The sequence below is a fragment of the Oncorhynchus masou genome, chromosome 11 (assembly GCF_036934945.1).
Source record: "Oncorhynchus masou masou isolate Uvic2021 chromosome 11, UVic_Omas_1.1, whole genome shotgun sequence".
NCBI classification, from domain to species: domain Eukaryota; kingdom Metazoa; phylum Chordata; class Actinopteri; order Salmoniformes; family Salmonidae; genus Oncorhynchus; species Oncorhynchus masou.
The window spans coordinates 40,564,348-40,584,655 of NC_088222.1; the positions used below are offsets into that span (position 1 = coordinate 40,564,348).

At 43.7% G+C, this 20,308-nt stretch overlaps 1 protein-coding gene across 2 annotated transcripts in view; it reads right to left on the minus strand.

Annotated features, from left to right (window-relative positions):
- Positions 1-3,664: 3,664 nt before the first annotated feature.
- Positions 3,665-20,308, minus strand: part of LOC135548708 (probable ATP-dependent RNA helicase DDX10) — a 69,986-nt gene continuing 53,342 nt past the window's right edge. The window contains exons 17-18 of one of the 2 annotated variants that reach the window (XM_064978563.1): positions 8,120-8,253; positions 3,665-4,133 (exon numbers count right to left, since the gene is read on the minus strand). In XM_064978563.1, the coding sequence (XP_064834635.1) occupies positions 3,938-4,133; positions 8,120-8,253 (330 nt within the window). In that variant the 3' untranslated portion in view covers positions 3,665-3,937. Of the gene's footprint in view, positions 4,134-8,119; positions 8,260-20,308 lie in introns of both variants that reach the window. The other variant, XM_064978561.1, reaches the window with a different exon arrangement.

A 20,308-nucleotide genomic window follows, 5' to 3' on the forward strand; every position in this document is an offset into this window, starting at 1 on the left:
GTCATACAGGCACGTGGAGGCCACACACACTACGGAGCTAATTTTGACTTGTTTTAAGGACATTAAATCAAAGTTGGATCAGCCTGTAGTGTGGTTTTCCACTTTAATTTTGAGTGTGACTCCAAATCCAGACCCCCATGGGTTGATAAATTTGATTTCCATTGATCATTTTTGTGTGATTTTGTTGTCAGCACATTCACCTATCTAAAGAAAAAAGTATCGAATGAGAATATTTCATTCATTCAGATCTAGGATGTTATTCTAGTGTTCCCTTAATTTGTTTTGAGCAGTGTATATTATAAAATAAAATAAGCATGTTTTTTTCAATTATCTTGTCGATTGATGACCAACCAACAACTCTGCACATGACGGCAACAGAAGTACCATATCTCCACCTTAAAACAATCCTTGCTGCTTTATTCTGTGCATTCTGCAGCCTCCTAACTTCACTTGATGATGCATTTCCCCAGACCACCGAACAGTAGTTCACCTGACTCTCAATTAATGCTTGTGTTATATGCTGAATAATTTTTCCTGGTAAATATTTAGCTATCCTTTTTACTTGATTTGACTTTCTTTAAAAACATTGTAGTTAAGGGGAAAGTAATCCAAAAGTAACGGAATGTAACCAGACTACATTACTGGGTATTCGTAAAGTTACTGATTACAATTTTGTACAGGTAACTAGTAACTAACGGATTACATTTAGTAAGTAACCTACCCAACCTTGCGTATATTCAGACTCAAGATTGTTTCACACTACCATACATTTTTGTGTAGCTTTTCCACAAAAATGATTACAATGACAAAAGGAGGCAATTTAAGTAGTGAAGCAACAATAGTGATTTGCTGCCTTTCTATTTTGAGAGTGCATTACTGTAAAATTGCTGTGAAGATAATGCAGCTCCCCTGGTTAACTGAGGCCCCCCACTGACTACCGATGTGTTAAATGGGGAGTGAGATGAGTGTACAGAAAGGAAAAACCAGTACTGCAGTGGAAGGTGACCGTTCAGGCGCACTAAGTGGGTTTAAGGACATCTTTCAGACATAACTACTAATAGAACTAAATGGGAAACTATTGGATTTCAGGAAGGAAAATATGTCCCAAACATATCTTGAAGCGATCAGGTTCTGTCATGGTGACAACACCAATCTGTAACAGGACGAGACAAATGTAAAAAAAATAAAAAATAACTCTGGGGTGGACAGATGATGAAAAAGCCTTTCCTGGCATTCTACAGCATTCGGGGTCTGCTAAATTAAGTTATGTCAATCACAGGGGAGTCGTGAGCAAGGCCTACGCCCATGTAATCTTTGAACATAAAGTGCTGGGGGCTGGAGGTCTGAAAGCTGCCCCTTTGGCTCCAATCCAGGTGAGCCTCCGACAACATCAAACCACTCTGTGAGAGGCATAATAAGCTGCACCACCGATGCCAATAACAGTAATGGAATACCTTGAAGTCCCTGTCGCCAACTGTGCCCCATTATTCTGAACAAATGAGTAGGGTCTCTCTGGAGGGAGTGAGTGGGATAAGTGCACTACAGATACAGAAGAGGGCTGAGATCAAAGTGTAGAAGCGGAGGTATAATATTACGACATGTCACACAGAAGTTGAATTTTGTGACATCCCAAAATTTCCAATGGGTTTTGTCAAACTAGGACAACAAAATTCCAGTAATTTTCTAAATCCGGGACTCCTTCGTCCAGGTTTTTTGGAAAACCTGATTAGTATTACCGTAAAGGGACGTCTGCAATCCCAGACATACCCACACTACATGACCAAAAGTATGTGGACACCTGCTCGTCAAACATCTCATCCCAAAATCATGGACATTAATATGGAGTTGTTCTCCCCTTTGCTGCTAGAACAGCCTCCACTCTTCTGGGAAGGATTTCCCCTAGATGTTGGAACATTGCTGCGGGTTCTTACTTCCATGTTGGGGGTTTTAGGCTTGGCTCGCAGTCAGCGTTCCAATTCATCTCAAAGGTGTTCGATGGGGTTGAGTTCAGGGGAGGTCAGTCAAGTTGGTCCACACCGATCTTGACAAACCAAACCTCACTTTGTGCACAGGTGCATTGTCATGCTGAAACAGGAAAGTGCCTTCCCCAAACAGTTGCCACAAATTTGGAAGTACAGTATCATCTGGAATGTCATTGTTTGCTGTAGCAATAACATTTCCCTTCATTGGAACTAAGGGGCCCAAACCATGAAAAACAACCCAAGACCATTATTCCTCCTCCACCAAACGTTAATAGCTGGCATTATGCATTGGGGCAGGTGGTGTTCTCCTGGCATCTGCCAAACCCAGATTTATTCACCGGACTGCCAGATGGTGAAGCTCGATTCATCCCTCCAGAGAATGTGTTTCCACTGCTCCAGAGTCCAAAGGCACAGAGCTACTCCAGATGACGCTTGGCATCATGCATGTTGATCTTAGACTTGTGTGCGGCTGCCCGGCCATGGAAACCCATTTCATGAAGCACCCAACGAACAGTTATTGTGCTTCAGCACTCGACAATCACATTCTATGATCTTGTGTGGCCTACCACTTCCCGGCTGACCCGTTGTTGCTCCTAGATGTTTCCACTTCACAATAACAACACTTACAGTTGACCGAGGAAGCTCTAGCAGGGCAGAAATTTGACTTACTGACTTGTTGGAAATTCTATGACGGTGCAGGGTTGAAAGTCACTTCACTTTTTCAGTTTGACAAACATTGGCAGTAGAATGTCCTGTGTCGGTTGCATGGCTGTGCTCCATTTTATACACCTGTCAGCAACGGGCGTGGCTGAAATAGCCAAATTCACTCATTTGAAGGGGTGTATTTTAATATTACAGTCAATGGATCTTTCCTTTCTATCAAGTCAAATAGCAATATAGCTGAGCATCAAAGTCCAAAAATGGGGGAAAATAGCAATAACAGGTGATAGGACGCAGATGGTGACAGACGGTATACCATTACTGTTGTTTTTGGCACAAGTGATGCAAGTTATGCTTCACCAAAGGAGGCAGTGGTTTGAAGTCATCTGAGGCTGCATTGGCAGAGCAGCTCTCAAAACATAGAGCTGCAGTGAGGGGAGAGAGAAAAATGATGTATACGTGCTGAACCAGAAAGAGCCAGTGAGAGATGGAGAGAACAAAACGGAAAGAGGAGTGTGAGATGTAATGTGGGATAACAGTGTGATGGAGATCAACAAGAGTAAAAAAAAATACTACCGGGACAGCAAGAGAGAGAATTTAAGACAAAATTGTCAAAGGGACAGAAAAGAGAGGTTTTGGGAGCTGGGAAAAGCATGTCTGCATAATGTTACATCGGTCAGCCTGCCAGTCCCCCCCTTGTAGTGTGCATCAGATCTCCTCTGGTGAGGTCACAAGGGGCTGAAGGAATTATACATTCATTTCCTTCTAGAATGTGCCAAAGTCATTTACATCTGTGAAATGAAAAAGCTGAAAGTGGGCTTCAGGCTTTAACCAAGTGAGTGAAAGGTGGTCGTGTTGCACCTGCATCAAGCTAGAATCTAATCATATTACAAGAGACATCATTTGGAACGAGATGCAGAGAAACACACAGGCCAAGGAAATGGCTGTGTGATTACTTTGTCATGAAATAGATGGGTACTTGAAAGGGTATTTTAGAACAATGAGAAACAAAAAACACAAGGTAGAGCAAATTACTGTATTTCAAATAAACACTTGAGGACATTTAAAAAGAAAATGTATGTGGATAGGTACGGGCTAAAGCACTTGTTTTTCATGCTGAAATACATTATATACCAAACAAGCACATGTAATCACAGTAAAACAATAACAGGTCACTTGTAACTAACATACACTTCATTTGTTTTATGTTCCCAAAATAGTGGGGAACATCCCTAAATTATGACAAGACATTGGAGAGGATCTGCCATAAGACCGTGTTGGGTAATTTGTTAGCTCTAGCTTCGGTTCCCCAGCAGATGCAGGACCAGTGCTTCGTCCTCGGCCAGAGAGAGGCCAGTGTCCAGGGGCTTGGCGGTTGCTTGTTGCCTGGGTCTCTTCCTGTTCCCCGCTGCCGCCGCCTCTTCTTCTTCTTCTTCACCCGAGTCATCGATGAGGTCACTGCGGATGCGCTTCCTCGTCCCAGCAGCGGGGCTTTAAACAGAGACAGGAGAAAGGGTTCAACAATCAGTTCAGAGCATATCAAGGGGAGTTGGGTTTATATTGAGGGCCAATCTATGGAGATGGGTTTGAAAGGGGTTATGAGCAGGGACCCTGTGTGTTGCGCTATAATGTCACATGACCTTGTTAAGAACCTTCATTTTAAGCCCTTTCCAGAAATTAGAATTACACCAAAAATTAAAAGCAATTGGGGATAGTGCTGGACCATCTGACATAAAAAACAAAATGGGACTGTTTGATGAAAAAGCTTTAACTAAAAAGGCTCAAATCCAGGTCATGTGACATGATTGTCCAAAACACAGGGCCTTAGTTGAGGCATACCATAGATTATGGCAATCTGTGTAAGAAGGGTGTAGATGAATGCAACAGAGGACATTTGGTTAAAAGTCTTCCAAGGTTGCTAGCTGTTTGACTGCTTGCGGTAGCCCACTGTTGGTTTTCTTTGTAATTGAGGGAAGGAAAGAGGCATCAGTCACATAACTGACTCTCTTTATTCAACAGTTGTGAGATGGTTTGGAAAGAAGCAGTTCTATAGAGATCTCCAGGACTCCTTCAGTGTCAAGATAATCAGACACCAGCGATGGCATAATGGAATTATTTGAACAAATGAGCCGAACAAAGCAAGTCGAAGTCTTTCATGAAGTCAAATGGTGTGGATAAAGGGAGATGGGAAGGCTTTATCATGTCAACAGGAAGCAGAATGAAACGATGAGTCGAGCCATTGCTCCCATTAGCCATGCCTCCGATTTTTGACACTCCACAGCTCTAGAAGTGGGTGGCGAGCACCAGGTAAAACAAAATGGCTGCCGTGCATGCAGAACCCTATTGGGGTCATATTCATTAGGGCACACCATAGAGCTGTGAGATATGGCCAAAAATCCATATCACAATAAATTAACTGAATTAATGCAATTTATCCTTTAAACTACTACTACTATTTTGATTGTTGTAGCCATCAATTGTCCCATTAACAACAACATATAACCAACATATTTCATTTCAAACTTCACATTTCTCTAGTATAGGCAACTTATCATAATGAACGATACATGCATCAGCAAAATGCCCACATTGGGTTTATCGTCCCAGCTCTAGCACACTGTAACGAAACGGTGTGCAATGGAAAACTAAAACAAGCGTTTTTTTATTTTTTTTTATGAATAAGTTCAGATGGCCTCTTCTCGTTTCGGCCCATTTTCTTCCATTTCATGTCTAACGAATCAGGACCCAGGTGTGCACATGAGTAAGGTTTGGCGAGTTACTTTTACATTAATCTTGCCAACCACAAACATGTAGGCAAGCGCATTTCCTTGACAGTCTTTCCGCGAGCCATAAGGAGGAGTGATTTCAGCGAAAGCAAAGAGGAAAGGGGAATACCAGTGGTACATTTGTCTTGCTTTGCTGTTTCGTTAGTGCTGACAGGGTGCATCGCGCTAACCTTAGCCCATGGTGAACACAACCTGAGCCCAAATGAAGAACATAGTGTGTAGCACATCTGTTTGGTACAGGTTGTGAGACATGAGAAGTTGGGGAACGGTCCCAACTGATCAGAACTTATATTTGCAATTATCATCTATAATAGCTAAAAGGGCAGCAACAATACAATTTCAAAGAGCAGAAATGGGACTCATTCTGACGAGTTCCTAATTTACGCCTTAACTGACCCCCTCCGTCGGATTTCTGTGCCTCTGTATCATTGCTCTTATCCTAAGTGTTTTTGCCTGAGACTCAATTTAATTCCTCGGGCCAGCAGGTCCCATATAGTATTGTGTTTAATATACTCCTGGGCGCCATAACACACCAGCCAAGCTGTATCTTACACTTGGCTGAGAACTAGAACCTGACCAGTGGAAAATAAACAACCGAGTGGCAAAAACATACCCGATATAGATACATGTCTATGATGGAATAATTACTACTGCGTCTTACATAAATGAATTCATCTTTACACAAGTTCCAAAGCTTAGGAAGCCTCAATGTACTGTGCAGTGTTGAAGACGATTTCCCCCAAACAATTTCTGCCTGTATTGTTTGGTTCAATCACTGTCAAATCTAAGTCTCTGTTAAATTATTTAAGGCTTTTAGCCAACAGAACTGTATGTGCTAGTGTATAAAGTATAGACTGGAATGGGGTTAACAACTGATATGAGGGAACGTTTCACATGTTATGGCCCTCATGTCAATCATGGCTTGAGTTGGGTTGCTGTCCCCCTAGTGGTGGTTATACATAATTAACATTGTGCTAGAAACAAGAGCAATATGGGCTGCTCAAGGCTGTGCGTTGATCAATAGCTCCCTTACTGGTTAGCAAGTAACATGCTTATGAATGTCTACATCCAGGTACAGCCGATTGGCCTTAGAGCTGTCTTGGGGACAACCATCCATCCGCTACTCCATAATCCTACCACCACGCATCATACCACCATCTGTTGCCCTGGAGATCATGGTCAAACAGCTCAGCGGTTAAGTCAGACAGGGAGACTCAATTATACTTCCATTCATCATCACCACAGGATGTGAGCAATGGAGTCAGACAGAAGAACTGGCCAGTACAGGCATGGATGGATTCAGCAGGGATAAGCCCAGAGTGAATGGATGGACAGTACAGTATATTCTTGGTGTGCTGTAACAATGGCCAGGCCTTATACAAGCAGCACAGGGAGGTTTCTCTTACAGATAGTGGTGTGTGGAAATCTGCCAGAAGAAGACACTAGGAGGAAAGAGAGAGATGGAAAGAGAGGAGGAGGAGGCGCAGTAGAAGGTGTCAAGGAGAGGGTGATATATAAGTGGTGGTGTTCTGAGAAATCCCTCCCTAGTATAAACCAGCATCCTGGGGAGAGAGACAGGCAGGCTGGCGGTAGATCTGCGTGGTAAAGGGCCATCGTAGTCGTGCAGTGAACACGGGGAAGTGGAGCAGACTGTAAATCTGCTCTCGCCTGCAGCCCTCTGGGCTCACGGAGGAGGAGGACGAAGGAACATCTGCTGATCCTCCACACACGGGAAGCCGAAGGGAGGAATAAATGCAGGCGAAGGGAGCGAAAGACAGGCAGAGAGAGAGAAGCATGAGGAATTGAAAGGGAGATAAGTAGAAACAAGTCAGAGCGAGAGCACAAAGACAATAGTCCGTAGTAGAGTGGTTCCCAACCTTTTCCAGTTGCTCTATCCACCAACCCGAATTTTGCTCTGCCCGGAGTACCCCCCCACGTGCATTTTACCAGTAAGACTATGGTCTCATGAGTCTCCTCAAGTACCTAGTACCCCTGGATGGGAACCACTGCCGTAGTAGACAAAACATTGAGAAGGGAGAGGGAGACGTGGAGCAGAAAACCCGAAGCCTCGTCCTGCCTGCCTCTCCGCCTTTAAATCCTTGGTGCATTAACCTGTAGCGAGAGGCCGCGTTGCCCTTCACCCTCGGCTGCCACTTTAAATCTGCCTCTAATTACACACTTTATGGCCTATCTGCTGTCCGACCCGCGATCAATGCCTCGGCAAGCTACGGAGTGAGTCCTCCCTCCTGGAAAGGGTATAATTCTGCTCCGGAGGCAATTACACCACAAATCCCAATAACCCCAGGCAGCCAAGCAGTGATACAACATCGCAAATCTAATGAATCTATTAATGCTCAATAGAAACAACCCCTCTACGACAGACCACCAGGCCTAAAATGCTGAGCACCTCATTTTCCCCAATATGGATTCCTTGAGAAATGTCAAACCATGGCTTCTCGACTCTGTCTGGTAGTTCTGAAAGGATTGGAATGCATCAGTGATATCCAGACATCTAATCTATGCTTGGTCGAGTTGATGCCTGTTCTTTCAGATTTACTCATCACAAAATCCGCACAGGTAGGGGCTGCGCATTGTCAAGCGATTTTAAAAGCCCTGTATGGAACCTTTAGTCTATCACGCATCCAGTTTCAGCCTAAAGACTAGATGGTACAGTAGCCCTTTTTTTTTTACCTGATCTGGTCATCCTCTTCCTCTGAGTCGTAGTGTAGTTTGTCCGGGTCTGGCAGTGTGCTGGGGTCAAACTCTTCTCCATCAGAACCGCCCAGGTACGCTACCACCTCCTCTTCATCCTCCTCACCGGACTTCTGCTCCTGGGACAAAATACACCATTACTACAAATACCTTGAGTGCTGGATCCAGTAAGCAAATCAACTAATTGCATGAAGACTATATGAACCCCTATGAATGTTCCACCGAATGTCTTGAAAAGGTTCTTACTGACCGAAACAGACACATTTTAAAAGGGTACAGGTGTAACTGTGAGGGGAAGACAGGAAATTAGCAGTTGGCATTAGCAATGCAACCAATGAATTGACATGGTTAGAGGGAGAAAACTTCACCCATAAACAGTAAATGTATATGTGCCAATGTTTGTGTGCCCAATTAATGAATGTTATTTTTCACAAAGAGAAAGCTTGCCAAGCCACACTAAATCACACCCCTAAATGAACTCAGCGATAATACTGCAAGTCTGACGCTGGCAAGTGGAAATACTGCAGTGGCGGACCAAAATAATAGTATGAAAATATATTCACAGTGAAAGCCTGACCGATACAAATATCTAGAAGGTTAAAGCAGTACAGGATAAGTCAAACTCCGTCTGAATCAAGAGCAGGTTAAAAGAAGAGGGGCAAGATAAACGCAGCCCAATAAAAAGGTTTACAGAGACAGGCAGAGGGGTAAGCCTCTATGTGAGCAGTGTAAACACCGAATCGGGGGCACCAAACCACTCTGCTTCTGTGTGTTTCACTAATAACGCGCGGATCTCCCTCACACAATGTAACCTACATATTCGGAGGGCAATAAAAAGCTACAAATAAAACAAGTGGAAGTTCTAAGGCGTTTCACTGGGTGCTCTTTAATCTAAGCAGGGAAGGAGAGGGGAGGTACTGAGGGAGGGAGAGGGGAGGTACTGAGGGAGGGAGAGGGGAGGTACTGAGGGAGGGAGAGGGGAGGTACTGAGGGAGGGAGAGGGGAGGTACTGAGGAAAGGAGAGGGGAGGTACTGAGGAAAGGAGAGGGGAGGTACTGAGGGAGGGAGAGGGGAGGTACTGAGGGAGGGAGAGGGGAGGTCCTGAGGGAAGGAGAGGGGAGGTACTGAGGGAAGGAGAGGGGAGGTACTGAGGAAAGGAGAGGGGAGGTACTGAGGGAGGGAGAGGGGAGGTACTGAGGAAAGGAGAGGGGAGGTACTGAGGGAGGGAGAGGGGAGGTACTGAGGAAAGGAGAGGGGAGGTACTGAGGAAAGGAGAGGGGAGGTACTGAGGGAGGGAGAGGGGAGGTACTGAGGAAAGGAGAGGGGAGGTACTGAGGGAGGGAGAGGGGAGGTACTGAGGAAAGGAGAGGGGAGGTACTGAGGGAGGGAGAGGGGAGGTACTGAGGGAGGGAGAGGGGAGGTACTGAGGAAAGGAGAGGGGAGGTACTGAGGAAAGGAGAGGGGAGGTACTGAGGGAGGGAGAGGGGGAGGTACTGAGGGAGGGAGAGGGGAGGTACTGAGGAAAGGAGAGGGGAGGTACTGAGGAAAGGAGAGGGGAGGTACTGAGGGAGGGAGAGGGGAGGTACTGAGGGAGGGAGAGGGGAGGTACTGAGGAAAGGAGAGGGGAGGTACTGAGGAAAGGAGAGGGGAGGTACTGAGGAAAGGAGAGGGGAGGTACTGAGGGAGGGAGAGGGGAGGTACTGAGGGAGGGAGAGGGGAGGTACTGAGGAAAGGAGAGGGGAGGTACTGAGGAAAGGAGAGGGGAGGTACTGAGGGAGGGAGAGGGGAGGTACTGAGGGAGGGAGAGGGGAGGTACTGAGGGAGGGAGAGGGGAGGTACTGAGGAAAGGAGAGGGGAGGTACTGAGGGAGGGAGAGGGGAGGTACTGAGGAAAGGAGAGGGGAGGTACTGAGGAAAGGAGAGGGGAGGTACTGAGGGAAGGAGAGGGGAGGTACTGAGGAAAGGAGAGGGGAGGTACTGAGGGAGGGAGAGGGGAGGTACTGAGGAAAGGAGAGGGGAGGTACTGAGGGAGGGAGAGGGAAAAGAGGGAAATAATTGATCTACTTAAAATGGATGAAACTGCCCAGTGGAACGCACTTGTTAATGAGCTCGGGTTCTCAGACCCACAGGGACGCCATTTTATGAAAGAATTTGGGACAAACGCATCTGTGGTAGATTTCTCTATGGACAGCTATTATGAGAGGGCCCTGTTTGTTCCACATATCTGAGTCCGTGTTGCTAACCTCAGTGTTCAACAAGCCTTATTTGCCCGTTCCAGACTATTAATAGCTTCTAGAAAGCCTTGAAAGAGAGGACAATATTGCTGGTTTTAGCAACTCGATGGAACGTTAAGACCTAAGCTGATTTTCATGACTAGAAGGTGGGCTGCTCAATTTCAACTGGCTTTGAAAACAGTCTTCAAAGCTCTGCTTTCTAAACCAACAGCTCTATCCTGTCAAAACAATTTATCAGGCCATCTGATATGTGTGAAAGACCTCACCCACGGATTGTTTGAAAAAGGTTAAAAAAAATGTTTTTTAAAAAGGCTACCGTGGAAAACAAAGGGTCATGAGCATGAAATGTTATGGGAGACAGAGTTAGCTACAGCACTACACTCTACCCCTTTCATAGCTTTCCAAACATAACCTGCGGTATGGATCTTCCTACATTCTTGTGACTACAGACTAAAGCGCTGGTAAGTCAATAGTTCAATGCACTTTGATGATTTAAATGAAGAGATATCCACATGAAATGGAATAAAAGAGTTCTAAGCTTAGTGGACGACACTGAAGCAATAGCCATGCCACATATGTAGGCTTAATATGGATACAGTAATAATACATCTCATTTTAAACGCTTTTCAAGACACCCCAAATCACTTTACATGCAGCAGGATGAAAAGCAATAAAATCCCATAGAAATAAGTAAGTATATAAAAGTACACCGAACACGATGACAGACTAACCAGGGAGAAGACTAAACACGATGACAGACTAACCAGGGAGAAGACTAAACACGATGACAGACTTTTTTGAGTGGACCTAGATGTGCATATGCATCTGCATAATAGTGAAATCTGAGTCCAAAGTGATGGGAGAAACTGATCAAGGAGTAGCATGTAAATAATAAACAGTAATGGACCTAACATAGCCTTGGGGGACACCTTGTGATACAGGGGCTGGGGAAGACCTGCAGTTTCCAAGGGAAACAATTTGTTGTCTATCAGATGGGTAGGGGAACCAGGCAAGGAGACTCCAAGAAGCCTCTAGATGTGGCCAGTTAAAATCTGATGACAGTGTCAAATGCTACAGACAGGCCCAGGAGGATGGAGATGTTCCCAGCTTTAGCAGCACAGGGAACGTTGTTCACTACCTTTACCAAGGAAGTTTCAGTGTTATGCATAGCTCGTAAGCCTGACTGGAGGGGCGCAAAAAGTTCATGAGATGCTATGGGTTGTTGGATTTGTGAGGCTAGCAATCGCTCAAGTACTTTAGTGAGGAAGGGGAGTACACCAGTATGCCAGTTTGACTCTTCTCATGTTAGAGATCTTAACGACCCGTTTACGACCCAGAGGCAACAAAATATGGATGGGGGTGGGACTTGTAGCAATTCTAGTATCTCGGGAGGAAATCTAATCTTTGCTTTACCTAATGTTAGAACATTAAGTCGGAGTATCAGCAGCAGTGTCCTGCCGCTAGTCTTGCTGTGCAGGGAGCCAGATTCAGTGTCTGTGCATGCTGTAAACAAATCCTGTATGGAGACCTGTCTTTTGTACGATTCATTTGAAATTCTGCTAGCAAGACCTGGGGCAAGAACAGTCCTGTCATATCCACTTGAACAGAATAAAAACAAGAGTTTGCCCTGCCTCATGCTGACGTCAGGGACAGTTACAAATCAGACCCATGAAACAGAGCAGGGAGAAACACACAGTACACCAGTGTGTCCCAACAAACTTGAAATCAGATGAGTAGGGCAATTTGGCCAAAATATCATATCACAATATTTGATGTATGGTATGATGGTATTTTATGTTTTTCAATAATAAAAAACGTTCTAAATATGCTTTATGGGTAGTTCATGACCCTAGGGTGGAAACACTACCATTCTGAACATTTTATACCGTTCTAACTCCAAACTAAACTTATCAGCATTTTCATCAATTTCTGCATTTTTGTTATCATTACCACACTGTTCCCCACAGAGATGCATAATATAGGGGAAAAATATATGCCTAGTTAATTGGTTAACTGTTGGGATCATGGAAATAGAATGATTTATCTAATTCTATGGTTGGAATATAGTGGGCAGCACCTTGAATATATTGTTTGACATGACAATGAATGACTACGCCAAGGAGGAATTATTGACAGGGTAGGAACCAAAGTGTTGGTCAGTGATTCCAGGGGACTAATTAGATGTTACATTACATGGTTTCTTACCGTTGCACAAACATGCCTATCTAGGCCTACATCATCACTGGTACCCGAGAAGTATTTACTTTTTTAATAAAGCCCTTTTGTGGGGGAAAACACATTCTGATTGGCTGTGCCTGACTGCACCCCTGCCCAGCCATGTGAAATCCATAGATTAGGGCCTATTAAATTTCAATTGACGTATTTCCTTATCTGAACTGTAACTCAGTAAAATCTTTGAAATTGTGAAATGTTACGTTTATATTTCTGTTCAGTATAGTAAAATATGGTATACTGCCCAGCACTATAGATGAGAACTTTTTCTAACCTGATCATTATGTACAGATTAACAGCAACAATGAGTCTCTTTCTTACTTTGACCAATATATTAGTAATTACAACAACAAAAAACAAGGCTGACAGTATCATAAACTAAATATACTGAAGAACAGGCAGCATAATTCCACACCACCAAGCAGACCTGTGCGTGGTCTCATCTCATTATCTTCAGTACAGTCTCAGACGCTCAAGTTAGTGCAATCTCAGCTCCCTCTAGGGAGACTTATGTACTCATCAAAACAAGAATGCCATATTGAGCTGAGAGAGGAGCCAGTGTTACCGTAGAAACTGAAAACCCTTTAGACATATTACAGATACTGTCTGGAAAATAGCAATACAATACTCAGTGCACCTTTAGTTGTAAGTTCCACAGTATATGGCATGCCATGTATTGATTGAAACAGGATGTCATATTATACATCAATAACGTCAAGTTCAGTGGTTGCCATGGCGCCGTGGGGTCGCCTAGGCAGAAAGCTCAAAATTGTGCATATGTTCGTTATTTTAAGTGTTTTTTTTAACTGCATTTTTTCAATCAACTTCTTTGGTTTTTAACTTAATGAGGGTTGATCTGAAATAACTGGTGGTAACCCATGGAGTTACAGGAATGATGACGGCAAGCCAGTTTATTCAGCTTGGCTTGGCTCCCTCCCCTCAAGCTACTGCTACTGACTGCCTATCCCAACTGCCTCGACATCGGAAGCTGTGGAAGACCAACTGCCTCGACATCGGAAGCTGTGGAAGACCAACTGCCTCGACATCGGAAGCTGTGGAAGACCAACCATGAACTGCAAGATCCCTACATTCGTTTTTGTTTTCAACGCGACTGACATTCTTGTTTGTAATGAAAAGCTCTATATAAAATAAATAAATAATTATTATTATCTCAAAGCTTTAAAGGCACCACCATTATTTTAAGGTCAAAGTAAAAAGCTGACATTCAACATCATGCAATGTTTATTTCCCTTGTGTGTGTGCACAGCCTTCTTTTACACGCCTTCACTGTGTCAGCTAGTTTAACACACATCTTCAGAGGCACCACCTGGGATGTCACGTCGATTAAGGTGTCTCAATCACACACAGGCAGAATCCATGCCTTGTGCCAGCTTAGAATGGCTCCAGCCAGCACTTTAGCCAATGAATATTTAAATAAATGCTGTAATCACTTAGCATTTAGGAGACCATCAAATGTATGTGACGCTTTAAACGCTGGAATACTAGGCATTAATTTTTCAGGACACGCTCATCTAGATCATCCAGGAAGCCTTCTTTCCACCTATTCATTCAATTCAGGAGTTTACTGATTAAAGCATGGGCTCTGTATCAACATTGGGCCAACAACTAGGCACAAAACACGAACACAGACAGAAATCCCAGCGTGGGAGCAATAAAAGAGAAGGGAGGACAGATTGATGAGAACACAGAAGTATTTTAGGAGAAATTCTGACATGCCACCACAGCTCACGCTCCCTGGTGGACTTTAATCAAATCTCTTCAGGCCCCTGGTGATGGATTCTCATTTAGAGCTTCATCTCTTGAAAGTCTAACTCTGGGAAAAGTGGAAAGCAGTCTCAGGCAGCATGGAGGGAACATTTATTACTAACCTGTCAGACATTAGGCTGTCTGAACTCATTGGCGCATGCAGAGCTACCACCGGCATTTCTCATCAGGATTACATAAAAGTAAGACCCAAAAGGCTTGCCAGGATTCGAAAACGCACAGATGCTAAATCTAAGAGGGTTTATAGATAATATAGTGAAGGTTATGAGACAAGGAAGTGAACAAACCCGAAAAGCCTTGAGCTTAACATTGATACAGCTCATTAGATAATATTCGTACCCATTTGGACACCAAAACTATGTGCAAAACTTGAATCTGTTCATTGGTCAGTCAAGCTAAGTAATTAACAACAAACAAAACTTAATTTGCTGCAGAGAACACTTAAGAGAGATGGACTTTTAGGTATCAATTGAAAGCAATAAATGATAGCACCGGTTCAGGTACAAAACACTGTAGATGTGGTAACTAAGCACAAGAGCACCACCAGGTCCATTGAGAATCGGTTGTCAAAGGGTGGTATGAATACCTCTTCCCAACACCTGCATATGCCTGTTATACGAGGTATCCCCCAGGGAGAGTGGGAAAAGAATAGACATGACAGCTGCCATCTAGAAACTGTGGACGGCCTCCTGAAACGGATGACAACGGCTGCTTTCCAGTTATGTCAGACTCTGCTGGATATAATTATTCCAGGAGGAGAAGAGAAACACTGGATTGGCCATCAGGTTGCTGCCAAGTTATCTGCAAAGATTACTTTTAAAATACCAACAAAGGGCGGTTACCCCTTCTAGCGTCAACTTCTGATGCAGAGAGTCCGGGCATTGTGGTTCTCCTGGCATGCCATCACAGCAATACACTTACCCTGGGTTTGGAAAGGAGTCAAGCAAAACGCCATCTGTCCGAAGTGGGGGCTTTGTTTGATAAGTCTTAGTCTTGGGAGATCTCTATTTAAAAGAGTTGGAGTGAGTGGTGGTTAAATCAGCTTCACTCAAACTTCAGCGCGCTCAGTGGGCTTGGTAGGGCCAGCATCAAAATGTTCATGTTTGTGTACTGGTCTGTGCGAGGATGATAAGGGACTCCAAAGCCTAACAGCTTTGTACATGAAATGTTCTTTACATGACTGAACTGTGTCACATCGGGAAGCACATCACATAAAATCAACATATACAGTCAGGTCCAAAATTATTGGTACCCTTGATAAAATAAATACAAATACTGAGGTATATTATACTAATACAATTGCTCAGATAGAGATTTTATTTAACAAGTACTATTATTTTCTCTCGACTAGATGGATGTCAAAATTATTGCCACCCCTGTTTTCAATACAGCTGTTACGGTGAACCGGCAGTCAAGATTAAGGAGTGCAGTCAAACACCTCATTGCAAAATCATGGGTATTAATATGGAGTTGGTCCCCCCTTTGCTGCTATAACAGCCTCCACTCTTTTGGGAAAGTTTTCCAGTAGATGTTGGGGCAGGGATTGCTTCCATTCAGCTACAAGAGCATTAGTGACGTCGGTCATTGATGTTGGGCGACTAGGCCTGACTCGCAGTTGGCGTTCCAATTCACTCCAAAGGTATTCGATGTGGATGAGGTCAGGTCTCTGTGCAGGCCAGTCAAGTTCTTCCACACCAAACTATTTCTGTATGGACCTCGCTTTGTGCACGGGGGCATTGTCATGCTGAAACAGGAAAGGACCTTCACTAAACTGTTGCCACAAAGTTGGAAGCACAGAATCATCTAGGATGTCATTCTATGCTGTAGTTTTAAGATGTCCCTTCACTGGAACTAAGGGGCCTAAACATTTTTTGTCCTGAAGTTGCTTCCAGAGGCAGTTTGTAAGTCAGTAGTGAGTGCTGACATTGAGGACAGATGCGCTATGATTTTCAGCACTCGGGGGTCCCGTTCTGTGAGCTTGTGTGGCCTACCACTTCGCAGCTGAGCCGTTGTTGCTTCTAGAAGTTTCCACTTCACATAACTGCACTTACAGTTGACCTGGGCAGCTTTAGCAGGACAGAAATTTGGCGAACTGACTTGTTGAAAAGGTGGCACCCTAGTCACTGAGCAGCTCTTCAGTAAAGCCATTCTACTGCCAATGTTAGTCTAGGTCAAGGGGTGTGGCAGATCTAGCAATGCGATGCAGTGCGTTCGACCGCTGCACCACTCGGGAGGCCCTATGCTTATATGTTTTGAAAAGGTTTGTAACAACTAAAGTGGCCAAATAACTCTAAACATAGCCTTTAGACCCAAGATCCCAGAAACACTGTTGGAGAGCCCATATCCTAGTGATACATGTGTTCTTATAAGCCCAGTCAATGAGCAATCGTGTGTGAAAACCTTGTTCTGACTGGCCCCTATTTAAAAGAGACAGCTTTCTCGTGCTGCTCTGTTGACTACATTCTTCAAATTAAGCACATTCATCTGCTTTACAAACCACACGTATCTTACATTCGCTATTCAAGTGCAGGCTATAGATAAAAAAAAAGTTAATGGCCATTCTAAATAAAATAAAAACTCCGCACATATTACAGGCTCTATGTACAGACCAGATTAAATTGAGAATAGTCTGATGGGTGAGAATATCATATGCTTGTCAACTTGTGAATGAGAGACTGATGAAGTGTGTGCAGCCTGCGCAAGAAACAGAGCAGCGCGACTGCCTTTCATTAAACTTTTTTCAAATAATCATTTGTCGCGTCATGCAGCCTTAAGCCGAAAACGCATGGAGGGACGCCGTTGAAATTTGCGTGTGACAGTAGCGCGTGTCAATTCACACACTATGTAGTGTATGCCTACTTAATTATCAAGAGAATCCATATAAACAGTTGTACTTGTAATGTTCGCTATGTAGCCCTTGTATATTATTGTCGCGTTTCTTTTGACTCTCCTTACAGTGCATTCGGAAAGTATTCTGCCCCTTTCACTTTATCCACATTTTGTTAAGTTACAGCCTTCTTCTAAAATGTATTACATGTTTTAATCATGAATCTACAAACAATACACCATAGTGAGAAAGCTAAAAACAGGTTAAAAAAACAAGAAACAGAATTAACTTATTTACATAAATATTCAGAGCCTTTGCTATGGGACTCGAAATTGAGCTCCAGTGCATCCTGTTTCCATTGATCAAATTTGAGATGCTGCTACAATTTGATTGGAGTCCACCTGTGGTAAATTCAATTGATTGGATATAACTTGGAAAGGCACACAGCTGTCTATACAAGGTCCCACAGTCGACAGTGCAATGTCAGAGCAAAGACCAAGCAACGAGGTTGAAGGAATTGTCCATAGAGCTCCGAGACAGGATTGTGTCAAGGCACAGATCTGGGGAAGGGCTACAAAACATTTCTGCAGCATTGAAGGTCCCCAAGAACACAGTGGGATTCAAATGGAAGAAGTTTGAAACCACCAAGACTTTTCCTAGAGCTGGCCGCTTGGCCAAACTGAGCAATCGGGGGAGAAGGGAGGTGACCAAGAACCCGATTGCCCCTCGTACAGAGCTCCAGAGTTCCTCTGTGGAGACGGGAGAACCTTCCAGAAGGACAACTATCTCTGCAGCACTCCGCCAAATCAGACCTTTATGGTAGAGTGGCCAGATAGAGGCCACTCCGCAGTAAAAGGCACATGACAGCCCACTAGGAAGTTTGCCAAAAGGCAACTAAAGGACTAGAGGACAAGATTCTATGGTCTGATGAAACCAAGATTGAACTCTGGTAGATGCCAGGAGAACGCTACCTGCCCGAATGCATCGTGTCAACTGTAAAGTTTGGTGGAGGAGGAATAATGCTCTGGGACTGTTTTTCATGGTTTGGGCGAGGCCCCTTAGTTCCAGTGAAGGGAAATCTTAACGCTACAGCATGCGATTCTAGACGATTCTGTGCTTCCAACTTTGTGGCAACAGTTTGGGGAAGGCCCTCGTTCAGCAAAACAATGCCCCTGTGCACAAAGCGAGGCCCATACGTAAATGGTTTGCAGAGATCGGTGTAGAAAAACCTGACTGGACTGCACAGAGCCCTGACCTCAACCCCATCGAACACCTTTGGGATGAATTGCAACGTCGACTGCTGGCCAGGCCTCATCGCTCAACATTAGTACCCAACCTCACTAATGCTCATGGCTGCAGCACATGTTCCAACATCTATTAGAAAGCCTTCCCAGAAGAGTGCAGGCTGTTATAGCAGCAAAAGGGGGGACCAACTCCATATTAATGCCCATGATTTTGGAATGAGATGTTCAAAAAGCAGGTGTCCACATAATTTTGGTAATGCAGTCCACACAAACTAGGCTCTTTATTTACTACTGCTAATAATGCACATTCCCTAATGCAAGTGTAAATATTGTGCCTTACTGTATTATACTTATGCTAAAATGTTTATTCAATTTTTATATTTTATTATTTCTTATTGTTGCATTGTTGAGAAAAAACTTGTATGCATTTCGTTGGACAGTGTATACCACGTATATACAATACATACAACTAATAAAATGTAAAATTTGAAACTTATTATAAATAACGTACACTTCAAAAAAAATTATCCTATAGCTGGGGTTGAGCTCCAAACAAGTGCAAAGAATGGACAAGAAACGCATATTTCAGAACGGCAGCCTATTTTCTTGCAAACAGTGAGTGAGCCATTATAATCTTAATTCCTCACCATCCAATCGACTCATCAAATTAGGAATAGTAGGCTCTTACATTAGTCTGAAACTGCTAAAATGGATGCATTAAATGCTTCCCCAAACTTGAATCTCATTCACAGCCTCTCATTCACAGCCCGGTCATTCGTCAGAGACAAATCTCATCTTTATAATATCCTTAAGGCAGTCGTTCCCAAACGTTTTAAAGTCGCGTAACCTTCAAACGTTCCTCCTCCAGCTGCGTACCCCCTCTAGCACCAGGGTCAGCGCACTCAAATTTGAGAGTTGATTTTTTGATTTTTCCTATCATTGTAAGCCTGCCAAGCACACACTATATGATACGCTCATTCTTATGTTTAATTCATGTTTTGTTACAACCTGGCTTGTGGGAAGTCTAAGAGCTCTCACAGGACCAGGGCACAAATAACAATTATAATCAATAATTGTACTCTTTAATGTCGCTATCTTACATATCAAACTTTATTTGTTCATCGAAAATGGGGAATAACTCACCACAGGTTAATGAGAAGTGTGTGCTTGAAAGGACGCACATAACTCTGCAATGTTGGGTTGTATTGGAGAGAGTCTCAGTCTTAAATCATTTTCCACACACAACACGTGCCTGTATTTAGTTTTTCATGCTAGTGAGGGCTGAGAATCCACTCTCAGATAGGTACGTGGTTGCAAAGGGCATCAGTGTCTTAACAGCGCGATTTGCCAAGGCAAGATACTCTGAGCGCAGCCCAATCCAGAAATCTGGCAATGGCTTCTGATTAAATTCAATTTTCACAGAACTACGTGTTGCAATTTTGATGAGGCTCTCTTGTTCAGATATCGGTAAGTGGACTCGAGGAAGGTCCTTGTTAGTGCAGACAGAGAAGAGCTCCAAATTCTTAAATCATAGCCTCAAGTTTGTCCCGCACATTGAATATAGCCGCGGAGAGTCCCTGTAAGTCTAGATTCAGATCATTAAGGCGAGAAAAAACATCACCCAGATAGGCCAGTCGTGTGAGAAACTCTTCAAGTGAATATTATGGTCAGCGAAGAAAACTTTAAGCTCGTCTCTCAATTTTAAAACAAGATGTCAATACTTTGCCCCTTGATAACCAGCGCACTTCTGTATGTTGTAAAGGTGTTACATATTTGCTGCCCATATCATTGCATAGTTCAGAAAATACACAGTGGTTTGCAGAAGAGGATATCTTCCTTAATTGAAC